The following is a 22,722-nucleotide window of genomic DNA, read 5'->3' as shown; positions in this document are numbered from 1 at the left end:
CTTTTTATGATTTCTGAGCACTTCAGTGAAAGTAAATGGATGGAAAGACCTTCTCTACTTTGAAAGACTTGAAATAACATGGCTGATAGTTACTGTGCAAACCTTACAGCGATGTCTAAAGAGGTGCATGGGATGTTTTCTTTCTCAACTTCTAAGCTGAAGAAGTAAAGGGATTAGAGAAGTGCCCCTCTGGCTGCATATACTACTGTATAGTGTTTTGATGGAGGAGGTGGGACTCAACAAATCCTATCAAATGCAGAACTGCAGCCCACTAACTTTTTGTGTGTTTTTCAGAGTGTAACTGCCATGGAAAGGCAGAGGAGTGTTACTTTAATCAAACAGTAGCAGATCTCTCACTCAGCCTGGACGTCCACGGTCAATACAGAGGGGGCGGCGTCTGCATCGACTGCCAGGACAACACAGCCGGAATCAACTGTCAGAGCTGCGTTTCTGGATTCTACCGACCTGCCGGGGTAGGTCACCTACGCATGAACCTTTGCTTTACTTGACTTTCTTGCCGTTTTGCAACTCCGTCTGTTTTCTCAACGTGTCTAGGTGAGTGGTGAGGATGATTATCCCTGCACGCCCTGCTCATGTGACCCACGTGGCTCCGTCAGCCAAGCCTGTGTCAGTGATTCAAGCCAAGCTACACCCCGTATGCATACATTTGATTATACTTTCTTTCTTTTCTTATGTGTGGGTAGCTTGTTGTTTCTGGATATCATTTATTTCCTGCAGTGAAAACAAATTCAAAACCTCAGAAGACAGTTTCAGACTTTTCTTGTATTCATTTTAAATGTGTACTTTAAGGGTTCGAACATTTCATCATTTCAGTCCAATTTGATTTCCTATGGGATCGGGGTTAGCCAAGTTCAGCAGAAACCTCTGTAATTGAAAAATGTCTTTGACAGAACAGAACTATTTATATTAAGGATAATTTTACCCTTCTGTGGTTTTATATTGTGTTCATGCTTAGAAAGTGGAGCTATTTTGGGTCCATCCACTTCAAACGGATCCTCAATCTTTTCATTCACATTGGGTTTCAATAATGTGTGTGTGTGTGTGTGTGTGTGTGTGTGTGTGTGTGTGTGTGTGTGTGTGTGTGTGTGTGTGTGTGTGTGTGTGTGTGTGTGTGTGTGTGTGTGTGTGTGTGTGTGTGTGTGTGTGTGTGTGTGTGTGTGTTTGATGGACAGGCCAGCCAGAAGGGTCATGCTGGTGTAAGGAGGGTTTCGGGGGTCTGCGATGTGACAGGTGAGAGCCTTATACACGCACGCACCCACGCGCGCACCCACGCGTGCACACACACACACACACACACACAGGGCCAGAACGTGATACATAGTGACAGGTGAGCAGAACCTTTCAGCTGTTGTCTGTTCCAATTAGTGTTTCGAAATTGGCAGAAGAAATTTCTATCAGGACCTTTGATGATATTTATCATCGCAGAATGTTTTGCTCCCAACGCCATGTGCAAGAGTCAACAACCAAACTCAAAATGAGATACCGTTTTGTGTTTTTCTTAGCCTATTTCACATACAGCCATAGCACACTAATCTTACAATAGTCCACATTTCAAGGACGATTATTAAGAGTACTTACACTATATGATTGAGATTGTATTTTCTTATTGACACTCTATGATTTAAAACTCACTTAGTAATAGGCCCAAAGTAGTGAGCATTTGACCAGAAGCACAATTTGAGCAATGCACTAGTTACATTGCTTAACTTTTTCTATTACAAGTAAAAGTACTACTGTCAATAAAAGGAGGGTGGGGGGAGGGGGGTTATGCCCCCAAAGCTATTTCTCAATAACTGGCATCCATGTCAGTATTCAAGGAGTCAAAATGAACATGCAATGAGTAGTTCTCAAGCAGTAAAGTACATCAAAATAATGACACAATTACAAATAGGAATTTTACGACATTTTACTAAAAATGCAATTCGAACATTGTTTAAAACTGTGGATACACTCTGTAATGACTAGTGATTACAAAAGTATATTATATTTAATTATAAGTACATTAATATACACATAAAGTAGAAATATTCAAGAATAATACTACTACTAATGCGACTGAAGCTCTTTCCTAATAACAAATGTCATTTAGTTTCTAAAGACCCCAGATATTAAAGACCATCAAAAAGAGTTTCAAAAAAGTGAACTCACACAATTTACAGGTTCTTAGCGATGTGTTTTTGCGGTATTTGTGTGTATTTGTGATGAATCTGTCAACTTCAAATGTGATCAGCTATCGTGTCATTGGTGCAAACTAATGCTGGAATCGCTTGTTGCATTATCTTCTTTCCCACGGCAGTAGCTCACCTCCCTGTGGATATCACCCATGTACTTCAATCTGATCCAATCTAAAAGCCACGTCGAGGAGATACAACTCTTCCACTAAACTTTTTAATGACCTGCCCTCAGAAGACACCCGCGGCATAAGCACTGTCTTTAAGATCCCTTCTTTAAATGCTATTTAATAGACTTACTTTAGCTCGCTATCTCCACTAATTAGAGACCATGTTTCTTTGTGTACTTCCACTTGAGCTTGTGTTTGTATGCACGGCGCCAAGGTCGGCTCTTTGAAGGCAGAGCGGAGGGTCAGCGTCTAACTCACAAACAGTTTGATTGAGACGGACCGCCTGGCTGTTCGTGGAGAAATTGACCCAATGAACTTGTGGTTATAGTACAGCCTGTATAATAGTCATTAGCTTTGTCTTTATTATTGTTATTAAACTCATTTGTCTCCAGGTGTGCCGTTGGTTATATGGGCTATCCGTCCTGTCAGCGTTGTAACTGCAGTGTGGAAGGAAGCACCAACGATGACCCATGTATAACACCCTGTCTGTGCAAGGTACACACACACACACACACACACACACACACACACACACACACACACACACACACACACACACACACACACACACACACGCACCCATACACACACACACACTCAGGATTAATGACAAGTATTCAGCGCTAACCTTTCGAGCCCTGTCATCATTATTTTCACCACATTAATGCTGCAATCACATGCCTTGTGCTCATAACGCCAGTTGGATTGCAGCCCATAAACTCAGCTGCAGCTCTCATCTTTCATATGTCCAGGAAAATGTGGAGGGAGAGAACTGCGACCGCTGTAAACTGGGATTCTTCAATTTACAAGGCGACAACCGGCGTGGCTGCGAGAAGTGCTCCTGCATGGGCGTTGCCAGCGACTGCTCCGCCTCCACATGGATGTATCACAATGTAGGCATCGTGACACGCGCAGTTTGCATCAAACATTAACTCAATTTGCATTTCCATATATAAAAATCACATCAATTTGAGACTTTCTCTGCGAGTATCTATTAAAGCTGACAAGCTTGCTTCTTCTGTATTTAATCAAACAAAGCACTTTCATGCTGTAAGTTCAAATTGCATCCATTTCTGTACAACACCTAGAAATTACGAGAACGCTTGAAGGGTGAGTATGTGACAGAAATTGCTCTGCACAGTTCTGTGTTGGGATTTGCCGTGCCAGCATTTCGAAAGGAGATGTTTCAGAGCATAATAAATGTGGCACTGCAGAATTGCTGCAATTAAAATCTGTGTGTAGAGCTGGAGGGAGTCTGTTCAAATATTTTGTGACTGGCCCCACATTGGTGAACTTTGACATGCATAACAGTACCTTGAGTATTAAATAGCCTTGGCAATTCAAATTTTTTTGGGGGGGGCGATGCAAAGACACAGTCAGCTCTGATTGGCTGAAAATATGGATGGAGGGCTATTACACAGTCTTTGGTTAAAGTCTTATGAAATTGAGGCACATTTCAAGATATTGCTCAGTTTGATAATATTGTGGCATATTACAGAACCATATAAATTCTCAATAACTCACGGTTGTTAATGATTATCATTGTAAAAATATCTTTGCGGAGTTTTCCCCATACATATGCAGATTTTCTCTTGATTATCTGATTTCTTCCCACAGTCCAAAAACCTGCATTTGTCATTAATTGCTGATGTTAAATATCCCATAGAAATTAATATGAGTATTTGGTTGTTAGTATGTTTACCCTGCTATCCCAGTGCTAGCTTTATACTTAATTATGAGTTAAGAATATTTATTAAATACTATCATGAAATGCCCCCCGCATCCCCAAACCTCATTGATTCTTTTACAAAAAGTGACAATACTGAGCAAAGCCTCCACTGAAGCAATAACAACCCATACAGTGAGCTCCTCTTCAAAATCACTGACCTAAAATGTACATAAAATATATCAAACAAAGGGACTTAAATTAAACCAAACACCCTCACCAAACATGAGAAATGAGAGAAAATAATGGCAAATAACCTCTACTACACTAAAACAGAAGTGTTGACTCAAGTGAACATATCTAATCCAGAAAATTAACTAACTACTCAAACACCCAATATGCAAACAAAGTTCTTCTGTGTCGATGACAAATTGCAGCATATAACTGTTGAAAAAGGTCTATGTGACTGCTGTGTAAATTGAAATTAATCAAATTTAATTAGATTGAATTGATTAGGTTCATCAAGTTAAAATAATGGAGATGTCACTTTTTCATGCTTACTGTTTTAATTATTTCTTGTGAAAATCAGTCTTTTACATTGTACTCAACATCTCATGAGAGGCTTTGTCATTTTAGTATGTGCATTTTTTTCTTATTAAGGAAGAAATACACAAGTTTCCCTCGTGTTACCACCTCGTTTTCACCTTCTTGTTTTGCTGAATGACTTTGAGATGATGTTCATATCTACAGTGTTAACAGTTGTAACACCTCAGTTATTTCTGTCCTGTCTACCTCATAAAGTCTGTCTGGAGGGAGGCGACGTGTGCTTGAGCAATTATGTCGGACTTAAAACGATGTATGTAAGTAGGTAATGTGATAATTGTTTCCAATTCACAATCTTAGCACATTACACTGCATGGCAGACAAAGGTAAAGTGATTGCACTGACACAATTTTGTTACAGCCAACTTTGTAGTAAGAGCGAACACACAGTTAAACTTGGAGCAAAACGGCAAAACAATCAGTCTCGTGATTGCCCAAAACAACTTTCTTAAATGACAGGGAAACTGCTTTTCCACACGAGTGCCCCAGTTTAATAAATATCTTTCAAGGCACAGAACACATCTGACTCAAGGTGCAAAATAAAATGAATCTGTCCCAGAGCCTTCACATCAGTAAACATTAAAGGCATCTGAAAATGAATCGGTGGGATATTAAGAGTGAACGGAAATATTCCCTGCATACAAGATTAAGAGCGGGTGGGTTGGAGAGGGTGGAGTACGGTGGAGGTAACGGTGGGGAAAAGGAGGAGAGGAGAGGACAAGACTAGAAAGGAGAAGAGAGAGACGAGGCGAGGGGCGAGAGGGAGGAGAGAGGTGAAGCAGGAGGAAAACAGTTTTTGACTGACAGGTGGGGAGGGAAGAGGAGGAGGGGAGAGGAGACGCTGACAGGATGACAGCTCTGATTTAGACACTGATAGCGAGTGTGTGTGTGTGTGTGTGTGTGTGTGTGTGTGTGTGTGTTTGCGTGCGTGCGTGTGTGTGTGTGTCTGTGTGTGAGCGTGTGTGTGAGCGCGTGCGTGCGTTCAAAAGGGGAAACCAAGGTTAGGTTAATTGCAACGACAGATGTGTGTCTGGCTGTCCCTTGCACACACACACATACACATGCACACACATACACACAGTCCTTTAGGAGTTAACTTGTTCAAGGTGTCAGTTGCAAGACTTCCTGACTGACATGTGACAGATGTACAAAACTGTTTAAGCATCCTGACTTTTGCATTAAAAAAAACTTTTTTTATTGAATTGACCTTTCATTTATGATGAAATTTTACACATCCTGACATGCAATACATTTGAATCAGACAAGGAAGGTGCATAAAGAAATAGAGGCCAAGTTTACCTATAGGACAGACGGAGCTTAGGTGGCGGCTGCAGAAATCCATTATAATTGCTGGCATATTGTTGTTTGTAATTGCAGCAAATCACAACCACCAGCTGGGCTTTCGGAGTAAAGATTGTCAGATTTTAAAGGCTGTCTATAAAAAAAACAAAAAAACAAAACAAAACAAAACTGGTGACAACGGGTGACTTGCTTTGCCATGTTCACTGTCAGATACTTCTGATCTTCTGACAGTAAGGTGAAGACATGATGCTGATGCTATTTTTAAGGTTAGCTCTGTTTGTAATCCTGTAAAGCCTTGCTACATTTCAATATTACAGTATATATTTCTACTTGGAGATGGAATGTTGCAAGATAAGCCCTTCCACAGAACGATGGGAGATTACGCAAAGCATTTTCCATATGTTCAGCTTTTAAGACTCCCGAAAGAGCTTCAGCTCCTGATCATCTTCCTCACCACTGTTCCAGGAGACCACCCTGATGGGCTGGCACCTGGTCGGAGACACGGGAGGGAGGGTGTGGTCTGTGCACCGAGAGACTCCGCCGTATCTGAGCGTCCGACATGCAGACGTTGCAAATGATCTGGGTTCCGCCTACTACTGGAACGCCCCAGGACTTTTCCTCGGAAATAAGGTGAGCAGCGCACGTGCACACAGGTACACACGAGGGCAATGTTCTAATGTTGGTATAATCAAGTAGATCCCCATGTGAACTTGCATGGCAGCCTTTCATGTGTGAATGTGACTGATTGCTTAAAGTGTGTGCCGATTTATTTGGATTTTACATCTGCAATAAATGTGCAGTCAGTGAATGTGACAGCCCCATGTTTTCCAGGCCAAATTCAACTTTCAATATCTGGCAGTAATGTCATTTCATTGTGTGTGTTTGGTCAGTATGGAGAAATACACAGACCACCGTTATTCGCCTGCTCTGCTTAGTTGATTTCTGTGGACCACAAAACAGAAGTAGAAGTCATGCATTTGAGAATTAAGCATCCCAGAGTAGATCAAACAGCAAAAACAACTGTTGTTGTTGTTTTGATATTCTACTTACACAGTCTGGATTTAGTACTTTTAACTACACAGAACTGAAGCTCAAGAGATCTCTGCATCACAGTTAATTGACTAACAATTATTGTAAAACAGTTTTCCATTTCTTTGTAGATGTTTTTCTGTATATGATTCAGCTGTAAGTTATTTAGTACATTTCTTGCAGTTGATCAAGAGAAACATGGTAGAGGGTTTTAGAAAAAGGCATTTTTGTTGTTTGCTCAATGTTTTGCCCCACGTTGCAAAGATATTGCATTGCAAGTTCTTTTTCGTTTTTGTATCAGATTAAATCAAGACAGCTGCAATGTAATGTCTCAGATTGCTGCCGTTTGGGAGGATTACTCTCTTACCATTTTACGATAGAACTCACCAAGACAGGTAAATATGTCAAGGCTAGGATGGAGGTGTATCATTAGAATGGGCTTAAATACATAAACACACACTGTTTGTGATCTAAAAATATATCCCCTGGGTGGAAGTCTGCTGAGAATATACCCCGCTGGGATCTTCACCTCCCCCCCAGCCCCGCATCCCTGGATCTGCCTCGGCTAATGTTTGAAACTGTGCTGTGGTTTTCTGTGGCCACGATTAGACTTTATCACTCCAGCTGGTAAATAGCTGCAGTCCATGTTTCTGAAGTCGAGTTGTTGCCCTACTACAACAACAGACTGACTGTGATGTTTGTCTGTGTGTCATGGCTTAGAGGAATATACCACTGAATTTCATTACTTTGCGCCCTGCAGGCCTGGCTTGTCATCTCACTTCTTTGTCTGAACCTCTATCCCTCCCTCCCTCCCTCCCTCCCTCCCTCCAACCATCCCTCCATCCCTGCTTCTTTTCATTGGTCCGCTCCTCTAACGCTCACTCCGTCTCTCCAGGACTCCTATTTTTCACCTCCCCGTTCCTAAATCATCTCCCTCTACTTCCCCCAAGCTCTCTCCTCCCTCTCCTCTCCCTCTCTTTCTCTATCTCTCTCACTTGCTTTGTGTCTCTCGGGGTAAACAGTGTTTCGCCTGTTGAACTTGATAATCAACTGTTTTTCTCTTAGCGCATATGCACACACTCGTGCGCACTAACACTTGCACAAACTCCCAGGTCTATATAAGTCAGATAATGATGTGTTTTAGAGGCATTAGGGACAGCGAAGCAGAACTGCATGCCTCCAAACATGGGAAACAAACAAATTACTACTGTCTGTGTGTGTATGCATCCCTGCGTGCTTGTGTGCGTGTGTGTGGCCGCTTGAAGCAGTATGCAAGCCCCGTATGAAAAAGTGATTCCTCGCTTCAATTTCTGATCGCGTTACACAGATAGATGCTATGTGACTTGACTGAGATTCTTGTTCGCACGCGCATGCGTGAGCACAAACACGCACGCACCGATCTGTCATATTCGTGCGTATCACTGGAAGTGGCAGGCTGTGAACAGAATAATGAGCCAACGGTAGATGTATAAGAGTACAAATGTGTGTGTGATAATGTTCTTCATCTTTTGCATGACCTCCTGTATCATTAATGCCACAGATACTCATTGGCCCGTTAGTCTTCTAACTCATTGGTCCAGAAGTGTGTTCAGCTGGGTGTTTGAAAGCCTACGTAGACCTAGCAACTGCTTATTCACAAGAATAACCTTTACTTGCATTAAAGCGAGTTGTATTTGACGATTGAATTTATAATATTTCCGGTTTATCTGGCAATACCAGAGCACAAACAAAGTTCTCAGGGAAGAACCAAACATAACCTCATGAGGTTGGAAAGTTGAGAGTATCATCCTCTAATGGCATGTTTTGCATGTTCAAGGCTTGTTTTAAGGTCTTTACTCTTTTTTTTGAAATCTTTCATCCATTCTGAAGCGTGCAATCAATTTAAGCAGATGCAATTTGCTCAGTTTCATAGAAAAGTACAGGCTGAAATTCTCCTTTCTTTGTCAGAGCACTCACAGGACACCTTGTCTTAAGGTTTAAATGCTGTTTTAGGCACTTTCCCCTTGTGACAAGAGTACGGGCATGAGAAAAGCACTCACGATTTGGTTGAATTTTTCAGAGGAAACTAAATATGATAATAGTGGAACTGAAATTTCAGCAGTCTCATTTTAGCCTTCAAAAGCTGTCAAATTCTAACCCTCTTGTATCTATCGTGCACTGTGATTTACTAACAGATTCACAGTCAAGGCAGATGAAAGCGTCACGAAACAAAAAAATGCTCATCATTTGGAGAAAAAGACTGACAAAGATGGACAGAAACAGAGAGAGAGTTTTGGGAGATTGAAGCTAGGAGATAAAGGCGTGATGGATGAACATGGAGGAAGGAGAAACATCTTCTGCTGACAGCTGATGAAAGAAAGCTCAAAATGTGCTGAAGCCCTTGTACAAACACACAACTCGGCTTGTTGTGAACTCCCTCTCTAAGTTTGATTTCTCTCTCGTACAACTTTTTGCAACCATTCATTAAATCTCGTTGTCCTTATCCATACAACCCTTTAAATAAGACTTTATGTAATGTAAAAACACTAATCGTGGCGCAAATATGGGGTGAAAAGTGATAAATAATTAAGTTAATAGTCATTTTAGTTGAATGGCTCCATACAGCCTCATTAATCACAGTGTGGTGGGATCAGTGAAGTAACAGCATGATACCCTATTGGTAATTACAGCTTAGGAATATACATATATATAATTTGTATATTGTGCACAATGTATGTATACAAATGCTTGCTGCATCTCTTCTGCAAAATGGTTATATTTATCTTGAATTAAATGAAATCTGAAATCTTCTTTCAAGTGGTTGTGTTTAGACTACAGCTGCATTATTTCTGCAACCTTTTTGCTTTCACTGCAGCGCCTTGCTGCAGTCGGCTGTCTGTCTCTATGTTAAACTGGTATGGTGATATTAGGAAAACAGTGCATGCAACCCCAAGCGACCAAATTCTAAATATTTGTTATTTGTAACCCAAATGATCCCATTATTGTTTCCCTGATCATTTTTACAGTCAGCATTACTGGATTTGACCCTTTGACAGGACAGTTTTGGACCCGGAGATATATGTTTGACTTGTCCCATATAGCAGTTGACATACTGTAGTGACAAATTAAATCTCTCTAGTATAAGGTCTTTCTGTGAAACAGTTTTGTGGAAGCGGCTGACCAAGCAGCTGACTTGTGGCTGATGGAAAAGACAAATGTGTGATGAGGGTTGCTCTATAATGTCATTTTTGATCGGGTCTGGATTCCATGAGATAGATGTCTCCTCCCAGTTCCCTCCTTCCTTGTCTCCCTCTGTTTCTTTTTTCCTCCATTACATAGCTGGAAAACTATCTTCACACAGGCCATTGTGGATTTGTTCCAGTTTTCAACAAGCATACAGTACATTAGCACACAATGAAGATCATTACATGTGGTTATCAGAAAAAAATAGTCCAGATACTTTTGGCAATCTTATTTATTTTTATTTCACCAACATAAATTTGAAATAGTTGAGCAAACAAATGTTCAGTTTCTTACAATGAGATAATCTTTTGTCTTGATGATTGTAGCTGTGTGTGAATAATATATTCTGTGAGGACACGATGAAAGAGGAAACAGCTGTTCTCAGTTACAAAAAAAGTGTGACATGTAAAGTTTCCAGTCAATATTATTTCATGTGAGCTGATAGAGGATGATAAATGTGTGTTTCCATACCAGAAAATGAACAATCAGCATGATGTTTGTTCTTGATGTTAATGCTACAACACCTACAAAGGTCATCTAATGCTCACAGGCAGAGCTGCACTGACTGTATTGAATGTTGTGTGTCATTCTGCTTTTGTCTGTTACTTGAAGTGTGATACACACTGAGCTGCTGAAGTTTCACTTTAAAGAGCTGGTGAGCCATGGAAGTGCACAACAATAATTGATTGGCTCTAAGAGACTGGAAGCAAATCAGTGAGCTGCTCTTAGACATCTTCTTCATCTGGATGAGATGTGCATACTGAGTTACAGTACGTTGAACCTTCTCTCTGTTGTCGCAATAACTATCACATCACAGTCCGGGACACAACCATTTCATAAATCAGCAATGTTTCTTCCGACTTCTATTTCTTAAGCCTCACAGATGCAGTTTTTATGCATGGCGTAGCTACATGTAAAAGTTAATTAAAGTATTGGATGATATGTCAAAAGTCATTTTAGAAAGTCTGAACTCTCAGTGAAGACAGGGAAAAACGGAGATCACCACACTTCCAGACACACTTTGGTGTGGTTTAAAATGACAGCAGACATCTAACCGGACCAAACTGAAGATATCAGGTTTCCAAACAGCACCTTGCAGCATGTCTTTGTTTGGCTTGAGCAGCACATGACTTCCTGCCGCTGTTTTGACTCCATAGGCTTTCAAGTGATAGTGAGCTCTCAGCTGGGGAAAAGAAAACACCCCAACAAGCCCACCATGCTACCCAGCACTCAGCATTGTGGTGAAAGTCATAAAAGCTTGATATATTATACACCAGAAAAGTGTCCAGTGTGCCATCTGTTTGGGTGCCATGAAAAAAACAAAAATGCAGGTGTGAACAAACTCAACTAAAATGTGTGATTTTTTCCTTTTTACATTGCTATTTTTTTCTTTTTCTTTGAGATCAGAAAGCTGATTTGAAAGTGTGAGCGCACTTGTAGAAATACCTTCTCCTGGATTACAGAAGAGTCATTTTCGTGAATATTGTGCATAGCAGAATGTAATTGCTTGCCTGTGAGTATCAAAACCATGATCGAACTTCACTACCAGCTATTTTCTTCCTCTTGAGGCATGAAACTGTAAAAAAAAAAAAATTACAAGTGAGTTGAAATTGCTTTACTTATGAACTTTTATTGAATTATAGACCCAAGTAAATGTGACAGTATCAATTCAGCATCTATACTTTTAATAAATTCAAATATTTCTGATATGTATCAAATAGAAAACCCTTTTTTTGTGGTATATATTCAAACATATGTAAGTCTGCATGCAGGCACACACACCCACACACACATTTGAAATTGTGCAAACACTTTGTAATCAATTCCAAAAGACTTTGAAAGAAACAGGAAGTCTTGACATTCAGTAATAAATGAAGTACCATCATCTCTGGAAAGCAGTTATGAGCTAGTTTAAGTAGAGTAGGAACTACAGATATTTGTGTTTAAATGTTACAAGTAGAACATAGTCAAAAAAGACTCAAGTAAAATAGAAATACCTGGAAAAATATAGTTCAGTATTTAACAAAGTACAAATAGATGCAGGTGTGGATACAGCCTGTAAAAATATATAGTTTTCATTGAAAATATTTTTGTGTAATTGAACCACCTGTGCATATCAGCATGTGGACGCACGATTGCCAATCAAGCCAATGAAGGCTGTTATCAGCACTCACCTTTTGGCACCACACAAGAAACAATAACTAAAAAAGCGACTGGCTCTAACTTCAAACTTCCCTTGAAGTCAAACCCCATGCAGGGAACCTCAAACAATGTGCTGATCTACCGCATTCCCATCTGCCATCAGACAACGAGAAACAAAGCGGGGACCCCGACACCCCTGGGATGTTCTCAGTGGCATGGGGTCCAGAGCGAGAACTCAAGCTCTGCAGCATGCAAACAGGACCCCCAAAACACACACACACACACACATCCTCACACACAGCTGCCAAAATATTGGCAAGCTCTCACCGTCTCGGGGAAAAAAACGCCACAGAAGTCTTTATCTTCTAAAACCTAAGGCATACTTTATTGATTTCCTTGAGGAAATTGCATCTCTGCATTCAACCTATTCTAATTACACATGCAAGGAGCATATTATACGTGTATATATATATATATATATATATACATATATATATATATATATATATATATATATATATATATATATATATATATATATATATATATATATATATATATATATATATATATATATATATATATATATATATATATATATATATATATATATCCTTTAGTCAGAGATGTTATTCAGAAAAATCTGAATACCTCACGAATACTGCATCTCGGAGGAAATGAATTGCGGTAGGGTGAGTTTTTTTTGGCAAAACCAGGACAGTGTCCACTTTTGGTTTTGATGTCTGTGAAATTTCCTCAGACTGACACAAAAAAGTCTTTTTTGGTTGCATGTTGTTCAGTATTTCACTGTTTATTGGTCCATCTGGAACCAATCTCACCCCACAGTGAGGAACAACAATGGTCCGTGTGTGTGTGTGTGTGTGTGACGAGTTGGAAATGAAAACTTGTGATACCAATAGCAGACATAGACGTCAGAAAAAACATGTTAGATACATCTTCTTTCTTTTCTTCTTTTCTTCTGTCTGTTTGTTGTTGTGTCTTCCTGTATATGTGTGTCATTAGGATAATTTGTTTTCTGAAGCTTTTGTGGCAATATGGTTTTCATTTCCTGAAGGATAAATGTTCTCTGACCTTCTCTCTCTCTCTCTCTCTCTCTCTCTCTCTCCCCTTTTGTACCCCGCAAACTGACAGCACACAGTTGTGGAAGGTGTGAACAATCTGTTTGAAGAGGCTTGCAAGTGGATTCCAATTCCATGGCAATACTTTACACTGATTGTAACTGGTGTTTACGTCATTACTATACTTTCATTTTAGAAAAGTGGTGTGTCCTTTTCTTACTTTATGTCTCAGTGTTTCATCACTTGTTAGTTTTGTCAATAAATACTTTAGTCTATGTTATTTTATGTTAAATGAATAAGATTTATATTTTTGACCACAATCAGAGGACCTTAATTTCAACATGAAATGAGAAAAATAACTCTCACTTTCTACAAGATCTCTCTTATATTTTTTCATTAGGTTGCAATATCCTCTTTGGCAGCCTGTGTATTGTAACTTGGTCCCCCGAACACTATGACCTTCAAAAAAAGGTTGCATAGCTTGATTTATGCCCCACTAATGTTTTATAGAGACCGTCTCCACAGAGTTCTTTTGGGCTGGACCAGTTTTGGTCCTTATCTGAACTGTGAGCCCTTTTATAACTCAGGTTGCCCTTTTCTAAACTATATCCAATGCATTCAGTTGGTCTCAAGTGAAATCTATTCAAGTTGCACGTAGCATTTGAACAGGACACATTCTTGCTGGAAATTCTTTGCCCACATCAGTATTTTAATTTATATTCAAAAGGTCATGTAAAAGTATTTTCCCTTGGCAGAAAGACAGTATACAGACATACTCAACAATGCAGAGAGTTTATGTAGTGCACCACTGTGGATATGGTTTTTAACACAGCCTTTCTTCTTTTCTTTTTGAAGGACAGAATAAATACCCATGGGAAAGCAGCTGTAATTGCAGGAACTTGCCTTCCGTTTATTTAATGTTTATCATAAAATCAGGAATTCATGATTTGCAATCTGATAAACTGAATGTTTAGTCCATCACACTCAAACATTAAGAAACAGACAATCACATCTTCTCATGTTTGTGGTTCGGGGGTCATCGATTTACCTCAAATGCATGTTTGATTGTGAGAAAACACTCAAATACACTTGGAAAATTTGCAAGTTCCACACAGAAATGTTTTAAAACTCAGACTTGAAACAGGGATTTGTTGCTGTGAGGCCACAGTGTGAACCACTACTCCACCAGAGAAACACTCACCTCCCACAATTCGCAGGAACTCCTAATATTACAATATTAGACTGCGTGATTATGGTTCTCTCGCATGCTTAAGGCCACAAATGTTGAGCTTCAATCATGTCGTCCACCAAGCAAACCTCAACAAGGGTCAACAGCTTATAAAAGAGCTGTTTGGCTTTGTCAGATAAACATTTCTCATGGGCATAACCCACATCCTAAACCCTGCTGCTCATGCTCCAACTGCATGTTCCCTACAAATGTGGTATTGATAGAAAGCAAAATAACCAGGCTTTCCAGGGTTACACGATGCATTGCTTGCATTGTCTGTCTGCATTGCAGCAAAGGATTCAGAGCTCAGTTGAAACCATGTTGATTGATCAGACAATGTGTCTTATTTAATATCACATAATTAATCTCACCTTCTCCTGACATGTCACTCTGTAGTATTAGCAGATAATAAATCTCATAACTTTAATCTGCTCATATAAGCTGTTGTCTCTGGCTCTCATTGCTGGATGTACTTTTTTTTTTTTTTTTTATCCCACATGAATTGATAAACAATACAAAACAAATGAAGTGTCTTCCTACGGAGCAATTAATTTTCCCTATTTATATTTTACAGTTTTGGGGGGGGGGGGAAATGTTGACATTTGTATTGCAGCAAAGGATCAAGAGCACATACTTCCAGTCTTAAGAACATGTTTGTTTAAATGCTTCCTTCACATTTTTAAGAAAATATTCCTTTTGTGATGTGAGATTAGTTTCCTTTATCCCTCCTGCCACATACAGTATTATAGTAAGCTGAATGACTTGTATAAACTGATACACTCGAGGCCGTGACAAAGGGTTTCACTCTAATGAAGACTGTGTCAGGTTTTTGATTAGGGTTTTAACATTGAGGATTATGTCATGTTCTTCTTATTCTGACCACTAATAGAGTTAATAACAGGCTTATCGAGCTCACAGGGGGATCTGACTAATGTCTTCTGCAGCTTTGTGTGTGTGTGTGTGTGTGTGTGTGCGTGTGCATGTGTGTGTGTGTGTGTGTGTGTGTGTGTGTGTGTGTGTGTGTGTGTGTGTGTGTGTGTGTGTGTGTGTGCGTGTGCGTGTGTTTGTGTGTTTTTATTGTTCCTTCGCTTCCACTACCCGTAATTCTCCTCTCCCTTCTTATAATTTCCCTCTCCCACTGTGCTATTCTGTCGGTCTTTTCTCTTTCCGGGATTTCTTTTCTTTATTTCCTCTCGCCCCAGGGTGGTGATGCGCCATCACGTTGCCATGACAAAAGCCTTGATTACTGTCCAGGTTAGGTGGAAACCATCAGCGAAATGAGTTTTCTGAGAAATGTCACTCATTTCAAAGGAAGTAAATTGTTAAATCCTGGAGTTTCTCAATGGATGCAGAGTCATCCTTAAAAGCTCTCGCTGCTGCTTCTCAGGTTATTACCTGCTGCATGCTCAGTAAAGCCGATACTAAAACTTTTTCGGCCCATCCGATGTAACACAGAAAAAGAGAATTGGAATTTTGCTCAAGGATTTTAAAATGTGTTTCATATATCTGCGTTAGAGGACTGCTTCAGTGGGAACATCCGTGTGCGGCTGTGGAGTTTGCATGTTCTCCCTGTGGGCTTTCTCAAGCTTTCTTTGTTTGTTAGGTTACTTTGTGACTCTTTCCTGTGGATGTGAGCAGATATCTCCCTGTGTGATGACGCCATTTGTTGTTGCTCAGCAGATTTTTGTGGAGGCTTCCTTTTTCATTGTTTTTTTTGTATTGCTCTGTGAACTCGGGTGTGCAGAGATGCATCTGTGGATACATACAGCAGCTTAGCGTACGGCTTAAAAAGCAGACTTTCTTTACTTAATGCAGTGTCTGTTCTGGCTGTGGATTGCCTAATTGAGAGGGAGATTGAGCAGCACAACTGAATGATATGTGCATGCGGTGTGGATTTAAACTGTGATTTTACTGTCCTCCGGAGTCCACATCAGCAAATGGAAGTAGATCGAGAATAAGTGTTATGTAGTCAAATATCCAATGCACTTTCAGGCCTGCTGGTGTGTATGCGTGTATTTTCAGTCAGCTGCAAAATGGGTGATTCCACCTCCAGGTTTAAAATCTGAGAGTAATGATGTAGAATAGAGGAGGTTTATAGAGGTATTAAGCCCGCCTCTTACTCCCTCACTAACTCTCTCCATCGTCCCATCACAAGCTCCTCTTCTCTCTCTCTCTCTCTCTCTCTTTCTCTCTCTCTCTCTCTCAGTGTCCCCCTCTCTCTGTTTTATGGTGGCATTATTATCTTGCTCTCCCACCCATTACTGTTCAGGTTGGAGCAGAATAATAAATTTCAGGATCATGCCGATGCAGCGTTTCTCTACCTTGAGCTCATTCTGTGGACTCAACAGAAACGCTGCACTCGAACAGCACAGGACAACACAGATTGTGGGCTGTACCTGACTCCTCCCTGGTTTTCACACTCCTAAATTGCTTTAAAAAAAAATTTTTAATAATGACTTTTGAAGCTTCTACTGTCAAAAGTCACACAGTTATTTAGACCTGATATGAAGTTCAGAAATGTAACATTGTTTTCCTAACAGGCATTTATGCAGATCACGTAGCATTGAATTAGTCACAACAATTTATAATATGTTTAGGCTACATGCCATTGTACAAATGTAAAGTCAAACATGTGGTCCTGGGGTAATGTTTGACATGTTGCCAGCTACTGGATTTACATGACAGATTGTGCATTCGCGTCCGTGTTTATGAGTGCCTGTGATTGGCCTGAAATCAATACAGTGTTTGATGATCGCCATGTGGCCTTTGGAAGTAAGTTCTGCTTTGTATGTGATGTCAGAAGATTGATGAGTTTAAAATGTGATTTTTGAGCACTAAAATACAAAAAAAGGAAGTATCTTTCTCGCAAATCTGTATGAATCTGTATGTATCCATGTCCTTCTTGCAGGTTTTATGGTTTTCCTGTCCTTCTATAACTGTTACTCTAGTTACTTCCCTCCATTCAAAAAACATGCCTGTTGGGTTAAAACTGACATTAAACTGGTCGAAGATGTTCGCTTGTGTGTGTGGGTGAATGTTTCTTTTTCCGCTCACCCTTGTAAATTGTAACTGTGGGTGTGATGGACTGACAACTTGTCAGAGATATGCACAGTACTTGACTTCATCCAGTGTTAGCTGTAATAGGCTCTGGAGTCAATTGTCCTGATGTGGATAAAGTCAGTAATGAAGGTGGATATTCACATGGATTCATATACTGGTGTATCAGGTGTTACACATTGTAGTGTTCAGATCACCCTGCCCTGATAGTTATTGTTATTTGGACAGCTCAGAGAACAGCACACTCCACTCGGATATGTTCCTGACCAGTCCTCACTTTGTATTTGAATCTGGATGGAGGTTTATGCTTGAGTTTGCTGATTGGTGGTTTAATGAAACACTGACTCTGATTGTGTTTTGTTTTTTTCCCCTCTCTCTCTTCAGGTCTCAGCTTATGGAGGAAGTGTGGTCTTCACTGTGTCTTATACTACAGACCAACAAGAACAAAGACTCATCAGAGTCACATCGGAGCCCGACCTGATCATAGAGGTATGTTTCCCCAACACATTCAACATTATATAGACTGTACAATGTTGGAAGTAAATGTACACAATTTTTTCCATCTACATCCGTTGGCTCCATCAGCTAATTTGGTCAAAGGTTTTGATCAGGAGTGTTTCCAACACCCCAAAAAAAACTGTATTTGGGTTATAGGAGGGAATATTCAATATGTATTCCAGTCTATATGCACTTCCTGTACTGCGTTTGGTAACATTATTTATCCTTACACACAAACCGTTGGCTTTTAAAATAGTGCCATCCACTAAATGATCTAGCAACGAGAAAGCATTAAAACACACACACACACTTGCGCACCCACACATACACGTACGAGCAGCAGTGTATTGCTGAACTTAGCAATAAAACATGCAGATGGGGAGGCTCTTCCCGTTCTCGCTCTGTATCTTTTTATAATGAGCAGGTTGCGTTATGATGTATGGCAGCAATAAGCAGAGCAGCAACACTATTAGTTAACCGTTCTATATCCCACTAAACAAGAGTGTTTGTGTGTGTATGGGAGCATGCAGCACGCACGCACACACACACACACACACACACACACACACACACACACACACACACACACACACACACACACACACACACACACACACACACACACACACACACACACACACACACACATTAAAATTATGTCTATGTGTGTGCATGGTTGTGTGTGTGTTCAAGCTGTGGATGTTATCCAGTTCCTTTGCACAATGAACTTCCTACCAGCGACGTGTTGAAGTTGGAATGTTAATTAGAACTGTTGGGAAGATTTTCAGCTGTGTGTGTGTGTGTGTGTGTGTGTGTGTGTGTGTGTGTGTGTGTGTGTGTGTGTGTGTGTGTGTGTGTGTGTGTGTGTGTGTGTGTGTGTGTGTGTGTGTGTGTGAAGCAGCACTCTGAAAGCAGTAAGTAGTTATTATATTTTGAACACACAAATCCACACAAATTGACACACAGATGCAGTAAATGATTTTGTGATTTGATTTTTTTCGGCCCTTAATTTTGTAAGGGGGGGTGATAAAACGGCATGCATTTTTAAAGAAATTGTAATTGAGCTCTTATAGGAAAAACAAAGTGAGAACTTTATGGTGAAAAATGAACAAAGAGAGACAGATATCATGTGGAAGTAAAGGGAATGAGAAGATGAATGAAGGTAATGAAGATAAAGCAGATTAAATAAAAATAATCATGTGAAATAGTCACAATGAAAAAACTGAAACATTCAAGAATTGATAAAGAATTGAATTAGTAATATAACATATAAAGGAAATCTAAACAATTGTGATATTATGATATGATATAGACAGATGGCGCAATTATTCTTTTCAGTTTTTCATGCTCTTTGTTAAATATGTACATTTCTGCTTAAAGAAAGGAAATGATAGACAGAAGTTGAAAAAATGAAGACTATCAAGAGAAAAGAAGCAGGAACTGCATAAATAAAAGAACATTTTGCAATAAAGAAATATAATGCTTGAAGGATAATATGGAACATAGAGACAAGCATAAGTAAACAATGATGTAAAAACCAAGAAAATGTAGGAATAACAAAGAATTCATGCATGACAAAACATATGTAGATAATTTTAATATTAGAATAAATGGTAACATAGCTGTCACAAATAATTTTCTTTAAGTGCCAGACTCTTTAAAGATAAATAAATTAAGTTGTAATTATTAAATGGGGTTTATAGGAAAGACAAAAGAAAACTGAAGCAAGATTAAAAGGAAAAAAAAAAAAAAGCAAAAGTGGATGATCAGATGCAACGAAATGGTGAAGAGAGAAAACTGAGAGACGGATCGTCACAGACCAATGAGCTTGTGTTATTTAAAGACGTGTCAGTGAGATCGACAGACTGGGAGGAGATGGGGGAGGAGGAGAGGACGACAAGTGTCGGTCTTGTTGTCAACAAAAAGCCTCTCCAAATGATGACAATAATGAACCACCTACACACTGTCAACCAGCTCTCTCCCTCTTCACTGTCTCTTTTTCAGCCTTTGTCTCATTCGCTTTCCTTCCTTTCACCCCGCTTCCCGTCTGGAAGCACATCTGCACAGAGTTGTGATATTTTTCTGTTGCATTGTTTGGTGACGCGCAGGAAGAAGTTTGTGTTGTAAGTATTTGGGATCTGAATAGATAATGAGCTCCCTGTCTTTGTTTGTCTGTGGAGCTTTGTTGTTTTCCACGTCTTCCTCTCAGTTCATCCTCAGTCGATCAGCCTCCATCAGCACTGTAAAGAAAGTACACACAAAAGCCTGCATGACAACAATTAACAGTCACTGTTCTGCATTTGTGTTTTCAATTTCAGCATTTAGGTTCAAGCAACATAAAATACCAACTGTGTTATTGACCTGAAATGTAAAACAAAAAAAGCATTTATTTTCTTTTGTATAAAAAAATGAATTAATTGAAATAAGAATAAGAACATAAATGTAATACTGAGCTGAAAAGTGGTGTCTGATATCCTCATGATGCTGATATCTGATATCCTCATCCCATATGACTCCATATGGTACAGGGAAGTGAATCCAAAAACAGTTAGAAAAGAGCCAGTACCTTAAGATGTGTGAGTACTTTCATGCACATGGTGCATATGAGTGTGGACAAGTTATTGCACAGTAAATAAATAAATAAATTATTATTGCACAGAGGTAGAATGAATTGTCCGGTTCGTGGGTGTGTTTTTCGTGATCTACTGGGAACAGCTTGGTTAAAGAGTCAGACTGCAGCAGGAAGGAAGGACCTGCGGTATCTCTCCTTCAGACACCGCGGGTGGCGAAGCCTGTCACTGAAACAGCTGCCCGGTGCTGTGACAGTACCATGCAGGGCACTGTTACAAAATGGCGAGCTTAACAAAAATAGAGTTAAATATCAGAGTATGGATTATTTATTTAATCAGTCCCATTGTAAGTCCTGTTGCCATTTTTTTTTTTCACTTGTTGCAATTTACTCTGGTTTGACTTTGTCCTTCTCATCAGTCTGCAACATTTCTTATTTCACTTTAACGCTTCATTTCTTTGCCATGCTACTTTTTGTCTGAGTATTTACAACTCCCTCCACCTCCTCTATTTCAATTAGTTTTTATTTAATGGCTTATTGGCATGGTAACCCCCCCCCCCCCCCCACCCCCTATCAGTAGTTGTCACTCTGTGTTAGCTGCTACATGCCATTGATTGGTTCTCAACAAGAGATAGTCAGATACCAAGACCGAGCTCAATTCACTTTGCATTTAGTCCATTCAAAATGTCAATAGAAACTGAGGCTCATTACCTAATGACACATCATTCACTCTCACTGCTTCTTCGTCATCAGAGATGATAGGATGTGATCGCCCTTCCATAGTAAAAGCCAAAAAACACACTTGCTTTCTACCTTAATGAAACTGTAAATTAATTAAAATGTTTTTTTTCTTTTCTTCTCCAGGGAGGCGGGATCAAGATTGTTGACAAGAGGTTTGGCCAACCAGTGTACCCCTTTTCCCCCAGCACCAATCACATTGTTCTCCTTCCAGAGAACTTCCTTATTTCTGAAACAGCTGAACAGATTACTCGGAGAGATTTCTTGTCCGTGTTGGCAAACGTGACCAAAGTGATGGTCCGGGCCTCCTACAGCACAGAAACCAGCGCACTTTACAGGTAGGAGTCAATAAAACTAACATGGAGTCTTTTTAATTCACCAGTCACACATTAGGTAAAGCTTTCAGGTACCTGGTTGGAGCGCCATTTTCCCCTACACCTGCCGTCATTCTTTCAATTCTTTTTTCTTTTTTTTTTATAGTTTAAACATGATGCAGAAAACATTCCTCCCTCTTTCTTTCAGAGTTTTTGACATGGATTCATCACAAAGTTCATGCAGGATCATTTCACCAGATACTCTGTTGGACTGAGATCAGATACACGAGAAAGCCATTTGATTGTCTAAAATAATTTAAATGATTTCAGTGATTTAGTCTTAGTGACATGCTTCATCCTGATCAAACTAGCCTTGAGAAGATGTCGACCCTGTGATCACAAATGGATAGACTTAATCAGCACATTTACTCAGGTCACATCTGGTGATCAAACAATGCTTAAAAGGTATGAGATCATTAGAGCACCACCTGCCTTAACCTGCTTTTTTGTTGTTTATGTTGAACTTTGACCATAAATTCTGAATGTAGCAGCAGATCAACAGACCACTCAATGTTTTTACAATTTTCTCTCATGTGAAATAATTGGAATAAGTGGAATAATTTCTACTTTTCCCAGATTGAGCTGACAGGAATGACTTCTGCTGCTGTCACTCCACTTATTATTTGACTTGCTGTGAGTTCATCTGCCGACCTCGGTATTAGTCAGTTTCAATCATTCCCAAACAATTCTGACCTCTCTCGTCACTTCAGATATCAACATGGACAATATCTTTTTTCAGTAAACCTTGGATTTGAAAATTGGAGTCAAAATGCAAGAAGATCAGTAGTTTGTATAATACTCAGTTCAGCTTCTGCTAAACTGAACAGGCTCAGAAACGATGTATTCTTACATTT

General features: G+C 39.7%; 1 protein-coding gene across 6 annotated transcripts in view; it reads left to right on the top strand.

Annotated features, from left to right (window-relative positions):
* lama2 (laminin, alpha 2) overlaps positions 1-22,722 on the top strand; it is a 188,298-nt gene that overhangs the window by 63,814 nt on the left and 101,762 nt on the right. For all 6 annotated transcript variants that reach the window (XM_080513776.1, XM_080513775.1, XM_080513773.1 and 3 more), the window contains 8 exons: positions 295-473; positions 556-655; positions 1,194-1,251; positions 2,755-2,857; positions 3,115-3,255; positions 6,398-6,562; positions 18,074-18,178; positions 21,621-21,832. In XM_080513776.1, the coding sequence (XP_080369902.1) occupies positions 295-473; positions 556-655; positions 1,194-1,251; positions 2,755-2,857; positions 3,115-3,255; positions 6,398-6,562; positions 18,074-18,178; positions 21,621-21,832 (1,063 nt within the window). The remainder of the gene's footprint in view (positions 1-294; positions 474-555; positions 656-1,193; positions 1,252-2,754; positions 2,858-3,114; positions 3,256-6,397; positions 6,563-18,073; positions 18,179-21,620; positions 21,833-22,722) is intronic.

The sequence above is a fragment of the Blennius ocellaris genome (assembly GCF_963422515.1).
Source record: "Blennius ocellaris genome assembly, chromosome: 18".
NCBI lineage: Eukaryota > Metazoa > Chordata > Actinopteri > Blenniiformes > Blenniidae > Blennius > Blennius ocellaris.
This window is presented reverse-complemented; position numbering and strand designations above follow the sequence as displayed.